This window comes from Diaphorina citri, unplaced genomic scaffold (genome assembly GCF_000475195.1).
Source record: "Diaphorina citri unplaced genomic scaffold, Diaci psyllid genome assembly version 1.1 scaffold3997, whole genome shotgun sequence".
Lineage (NCBI taxonomy): Eukaryota > Metazoa > Arthropoda > Insecta > Hemiptera > Psyllidae > Diaphorina > Diaphorina citri.
Window position 1 is genome coordinate 6816 of NW_007381396.1, and position 6767 is coordinate 13582.

The following is a 6767-nucleotide window of genomic DNA, read 5'->3' on the forward strand; positions in this document are numbered from 1 at the left end:
CATGGATAATATAAATGTATGGGTGGTTTGTCGAAAGGGAGAGGGTTTTCATGAGAGTTCTCCTGTTAAAATACAGCTATAAATCTATGTTGTTTGTCAAAATCAACAGTTTTTTTTTTTTAAAGATCAAATTCTCTTGTTAAAACGTGAATCCGTCACTTGCGTCGTTCTGGGCGAGTTCCAGGATCCAGGCGACATGGGCTGTGGTGTGGGTGGGTTGATCTCTGGTTAGGTCCATGGTAGAGATTGGGACCTTATGGGAGCGATTCTTTGAGCAGTGCATATTTCAAATACTCTGAGGGCGGAACCAAGGACCATTACTTTCTGTTGACGGAGGCCCCTCATCAACACGCCTGAGGAATACGCCTATACGCAGGTATTTATATTTAAGAGTTTGACAGAGGGAATATTCTGCTAAGGTCTTATCGTCCAAATCAAACGCAGAGAAAGAAGGACAGGATTAGGAAAAAGCCAGGCCGTTCCGAGAACGAACATTATCCGTTTCAGGATTCGAACCCGCGACTAGCGCTACAAGGGCAGACGCCGCCCACCAACCAATCCTAACCCAGGCTGGCATACCGGAGGTGGAAGCCAGTTAGTCACCTAACCTAAAGGTACTTTTGTTTCTAAAATCTAGATGGAATCCATCGTATCCAGCAGATTCTTTCTTTGAAAATCCGAATCCAGTGAATCCACGGGATCCACTCGGGGACTGGACTTCTTGTGTTTGCTTCACTGAGATAGAAGAATAGGGATTCCCAAAGAGGAAGTGAAAAAATCTGTGTGTGAACATCACACGACTTTCCTTATCCTATATGATGCTAATTTGAGTGTTCTTTTACCCTTAACTTTTTACAATATCTCTAACCGTTTTGTCGCTATGCTGAATACCGCCAAAAAACGGTCGAAATCTGTCCAAAAGCGGTCAAAATACCGCCAACCGCAGTACCTATCTTAACCAAACGTTCTGTGTTGCATCCTTGTTACATTGTGAACTACATACCAAATTTCAAGTCTCTAGCTTATACCGTTCCCGAGATATGTTAAAATTGCACCGAAAACCGCCAAAAAGCGGTAAAATGCCGCCAACCGTTGCACCGGTCTTAACCAAAAGTTTCGTGTCGCATCCTTGTTACATTTCACAGCTACACACCAAATTTCAAGTCTCTAGCTCTTACCGTTCTCGAGATATTTTGTTTACAGACAGACACACGGACACACAGACACACACACGGACCAATGGCTGAAACTTTGGATTTAGGCTCTAGGGACCTCAAACCGTGTTTTGTCACTAAAAACTGACCATCGAAAATTTGACCCGATTACATTACTTTCCTTCCTATAGGATAAGGAAAGTAAAAAATATGTCTATGTAAAGAAAATGAAAAGGATTCCAAAGGAGCCAGATTCTTGAATCCATCGAATTCAAATACGTTGGATCTTCATCTTCTTCGCCTTTTCCCATGTACAGACGGGGCCGGCGTTTTTCGTCAGTCTCTCAATCAGCCCTAGCTAGGGTGATTGCTTTGGGCTGACGGGCTTCGATGGATAATAATTCATTATTAATAAATAATAATAATAAACCTTTTATGAAAACAAAAAAAAAAAAAAATCTGTCTGTATTTCAGAAATCATGTTTGAATCATTCAACGTTCCCGGCCTGTACATAGCCGTACAGGCAGTCCTGGCTCTGGCCGCTTCCTGGAAATCCCGGCCCATAGAAGAGAGAACATTGACCGGGATTGTAGTGGACAGTGGAGATGGTGTCACCCATGTCATTCCAGTGGTAAGTGGTGCCCTCTGGTGGCTGATGTTGGAACTTGGTGTCCACAATTTATCCCATACTCGCTCTCATTGAGTGCCCTGCGCTGGGTCTCAAAATACACTCAGAACAGATAAAAACGTTGCTGAACTTCATAAAAGAGACAACAATGTTTGAAGGAGAAGAGTGAAACAACAACAAGAATGGGGTGCAATAGTCCTACATACTGGACTCCGCACAGGAATTTCGTCAGAAAAGACCCTCATTTCAATGTAATGTGTATGTGTCCCATACAAGTTCTTACTTTCACCATTTCTTAAGCATACATACAAACACAAACTGTATACCGAATCTCTTAGAGCCCTTGGACAGTCAGTCTGCCTTGCAAGCGCTATGTTGCGGGTTTGATTCTTGCCCAGGACGGATTTTATCCTTCCTGTCTCTCTTCACAGTCTTCACTTTCGGGAGCTTTACGAAGAATTGGGGTCACTATTAATGAATTTATTTAATTTTGACGTCCTTTGTAAATACTATTTGACTTAGGTTATTTATGAAAATGGATACTTACGAGGATACGAGAAAATGGATACCAAATAGAAAATGAAGAGGTACAAATTATATTTAAATAAATATCATTCCAAAATGGGACTGAATTAGGGGGTAAAAGCGTTAAAGTAGGCAGGCCCGTGTTTAGAACAATTGTTGTTGTTGTTGTTGTTGTTTTTGTTGTATAATACCTACAACATTTAGAGACGAAAACAAGCCCAACCCCTCCCCCCTGAAGTGGGTTAAAAAAAAAAAAAAAAAAAAAAAATTAATAAAAAATTTTTAAAACCCTTTTTTTTAAAAAATTTAAAAAAAAAAAAAAATTGACCGAAATTTTCCGTTCCTGGATAGGCTTGGGTGTAAAAGAATGTGTCTTGAAGTAATGTGAAAGTGGTTCCAAGGTACAATCTTTTAAAAATTAATCTAAAAACAACGCCACTATTTCATAAATGGTGAAAACTAAACTCACCACTGAAAGCCATGACAATACTGCGAGGGAACTGTGTGCGATGCGTCATGTAATTGGGACCGGGGGGTAGTTGAAATGATCACTTTCTATGATCTTTTCCTTTGATAAGATAGGATATCCTTTGAAAGGTAGAAAGCAATGGATTTTGGAGTTGAAATAATCGAAGTTCTACTGTACTTGGCCCGTGTAAACTCGTGGTAAGCCAACATTCCGTTTTGTGTACCTACTAGGGCTCAGAAAAATCGATTAATCGAAAAGCAACCGATTCATCAACTAATCGAAGGAAATTCCGGCCCTGGTACCTACTCCCATGTACTAGAATAGATTTGGATCCAATACTTTTGCATTTATTTCACCCAAGTAGACTTCTCGAATTGGGACCGGGGGTAGTTGAAATGATCACTTTCCATGATCTTTTTCTTTGATAAGATAGGATATCCTTTAAAAGGTAGAAAAAAAGCAATGGATTTTGGAGTTGAAATAATCGAGGTTCTACTGTACTAGGCTCGTGTAAACTCGTGGTAAGCCAACATTCCGTTTTGTGTACCTACTAGGGCTCGGAAAAATCGATTAATCGAAAAGCAACCGATTCATCAACTAATCGAAGGAAATTTCGGCCCTAGTACCTACTCCCATGTACTAGAATAGATTTGGATCCAATACTTTTGCATTTATTTCACCCAAGTAGACTTCTCTATTGATTCAACTTCAAAATTTTCTCCATTCTTGTAAATATTTATATTATTTTTTACCTTTTTATAATTATTACATAATTTTATTATTTATCAAATGAAGGAAAATATATTATCTAATACTTAACAATGTTCATGTGTAATAGTCGAAATTAAAACGAATGTTTTCTTTATTTTCTTTAAAGAAGTAGGTAAGTATCCATTTTCATAAATAACCTAAGTAAAAAAGAGTTGGGGTCTTTTGACAAAATTATTTTTGTAGAAATAGCACAAGGGTATATTTTTATTACTCATCATGTATTGGAAGGAAATTATCCGGAAAAATGCTGCCGCTCAGTTCTGGGACCCCAAATTTCAAGGATCGACTTGTCTTGATTCAAGGAACTCAAATTGAATATTTCATTAATATCGGACCAGGCAATCGCGAGTTATAGCGGAACAATGAAACACATAAACATCTAAACTAAACGCAAAACGGTCGAGTTAAAACGTAGACGTTCACTTCGTTTGATCAATTATTTTATTATTTCAGGCGGAAGGCTATGTGATAGGGTCATGTATCAAGCACATACCCATAGCGGGACGTAACATTACCTATTTCATTCAGTCCCTATTGAGAGAGCGAGAGATTGGTATACCTCCAGAACAAAGTCTGGAAACAGCCAAAGCTATCAAGGAACGGTACTCTTATATTTGTCCCGATATTGCTAAGGAGTTTGCCAAGTACGTCCGGAACAAAGTCTGGAAACAGCCAAAGCTATCAAGGAACGATACTCTTATATTTGTCCCGATATTGCTAAGGAGTTTGCCAAGTACGATGCTGACCCTGGCAAATGGATGAGAAAGTAAGTAATCTACTCCCAGAACAAAGTCTGGAAACAGCCAAAGCTATCAAGGAACGGTACTCTTATATTTGTCCCGATATTGCTAAGGAGTTTGCCAAGTACGATGCTGACCCTGGCAAATGGATGAGAAAGTAAGTAATCTACTATCTAAATTATGATTTATTTGTGGTGAAGCTGAGAGCTTCTTCACGATTTTTGGGGATATCACAGCATTACTAAGAGCCTCCTTTACTATTTATATCTATAATTTTTCTTTTTACTCTGGTAATGCCGCCACTGGTCGCTACTCGATTAAAGTAGCTACTCAATTGTCCTGACGAGGCCGAGTGCACCCCGAACTCCAAGCACAGAGCCGAAAAAAAACACGACTCCGCCGGGAATCGAACCCGGACCTCCTGCGTGCAAGCCTAGTGTGATACCCACTACATGCAAAGGTACGCGGTTTGGTTCGGGGGTTCCATGCTGGCATCCACCCCCGAATTCTATGAGGTGTGCCATACCAAGGCGGCATATGAGGAGTATGGACCTAGCATTTGTAGACACAACCCTGTGTTTGGTACAATGACGTAATGTGGCCATTTCCACAACCGCCTACCAGTGAAGTATTGTGCCGATTATTGGTACTGAAAGTATTGTGTGTTTGGGTAATCGTCATGTGCTGGTTCCTCAGTCGTCTACTGGTACTCGAAGTATTGAGTTGAACTTTTGGAGTGTCGCCTACCTTGTAAATGCTAGGTCGTGGGTTCGATTCCCGCCCGAGGCGGACATTATCCTGAAACAAGGCATATCCTGAATAGAATACATATTTTTGTATGTATTCTATGAATGGGGGTACATCCCAACAAAAATAGACAGGACATTTTATTTTATTAAGCCCGAGGCGAACATTATCCTGAAACAAGGCCAGAGGACTCTATACTGGCCCCGTGTTATCCAGCCATTACATGCAAGTGTGAAGGTATGCTGCTGTGCTATTTGCATGTAAGTTACTTCCCACTTGCAAAGCTATTTACAGTAGAACCTCGATTATTTCAACGAATTGGGACAGAACGCACCAGTTTCCGACGCGTCACTGAAGATAACCCTCTGGAAACACTCGGTAAAACTGCAGAGGGGTCCAGAAGCCTATACAAATCAAATGGAACTTCACAGCCTGTTACCTTAACAGACCTTCTAAGAACTGGACATATATCGGTAAAATCCACCCAAACAGTTATATAGTGTAACACACAAGTTATTAATACAGTGACGTTCAACATCAGGTAACACACATAACGCACCAGTTCCCGACGCGTCACTGAAGATAACCCTCTGGAAACACTCGGTAAAACTTCAGAGGCGTCCAGAAGCCTATACAAATCAAATGGAACTTCACAGCCTGTTAGCCTAACAGACCTTCTAAGAACTGCACATATATCGGTAAAATCCACCCAAACAGTTATATAGTGTAACACACAAGTTATTAATACAGTGACGTTCAACATCAGGTAACACACAGGGTAGGGTTGTCACATCCAGCATGGTTTGGTCATAGGATCATTGATGATGGTCTGTATAGCGTTGTACGAAACGCATATACCACCCAGTATTCCAATCCCGATCATTTCGTACATGTACACCCGCATGTGCAGGGAGATTTCTCTGAAACACACAGTAGACAAACATGCACAGACATTATATACGTGACATTATGACAAAGCAAAAACAAGGGAAAAAATCCCATTTTGTTGAATAAAATAAGTTCCGAACGACTGAATCCAGCCCCATAGACAAACATGCACAGATATTATGCGTGACATTATGACAAAGCAAAAACAAGGGAAAAAATCCCATTTTGTTGAATAAAATAAGTTCCGACTTCCGAACGACTGAATCCAGCCCCTGGATAACCGTGGAACATAAACATAACGACAAAGACAAATTTAAATGAGTCCCGGAGCCAGCCTAGTTAGCTTAGTTGGTAGTGCGTCTGCCTTGTAAGCGCTAGGCCGCGGGTTCGATTCCCGCCCGGGGCGGATTTTCTAGTTAGCTTAGTTGGTAGTGCGTCTGCCTTGTAAGCGCTAGGTCGCGGGTTCGATTCCCGCCCGGGGCGCATTTTATCCTGATGGGATAATGTTCGTTCTCGGACCGGCTGGCTTTCTCCTATCCTGTCTTTAGGAATGGAGTGTTAATTAATAAAAATACATAACTTAATAGGAATGTTGTATTATTATTAATTAATTTAAATAACTCTAAAGTAGTCAAAAGGATTGTTATGTAGGATATAATGGAAGCGAATAGGATATTGGAAGAACCTCACTAAAATTGAGACATGTGTTATATGTATCTCCTCTTGAAAAACACAATTTTACCCTGAAGTTTCAAAAAGTAAAAAAAAAAAAATATAATCACAGACTTAAAACAAAAATAAGGAATTTTGTAATGCTTGTCACAAATGTCGTTCCCCAATTAAT

At 40.2% G+C, this 6767-nt stretch overlaps 1 protein-coding gene across 1 annotated transcript; it reads left to right on the plus strand.

Moving 5' to 3' along the window:
- The first annotated feature begins 1617 nt into the window (after positions 1 to 1617).
- On the plus strand, positions 1618 to 4884 carry LOC103520728 (actin-related protein 3B-like). The gene is made up of 4 exons (XM_026831740.1): positions 1618 to 1786; positions 4002 to 4181; positions 4271 to 4314; positions 4749 to 4884. The coding sequence occupies exons 1-4, from the start codon at positions 1634 to 1636 to the stop codon at positions 4882 to 4884; spliced, it is 513 nt and encodes a 170-aa protein (XP_026687541.1). The 5' UTR covers positions 1618 to 1633.
- Positions 4885 to 6767: the final 1883 nt, after the last annotated feature.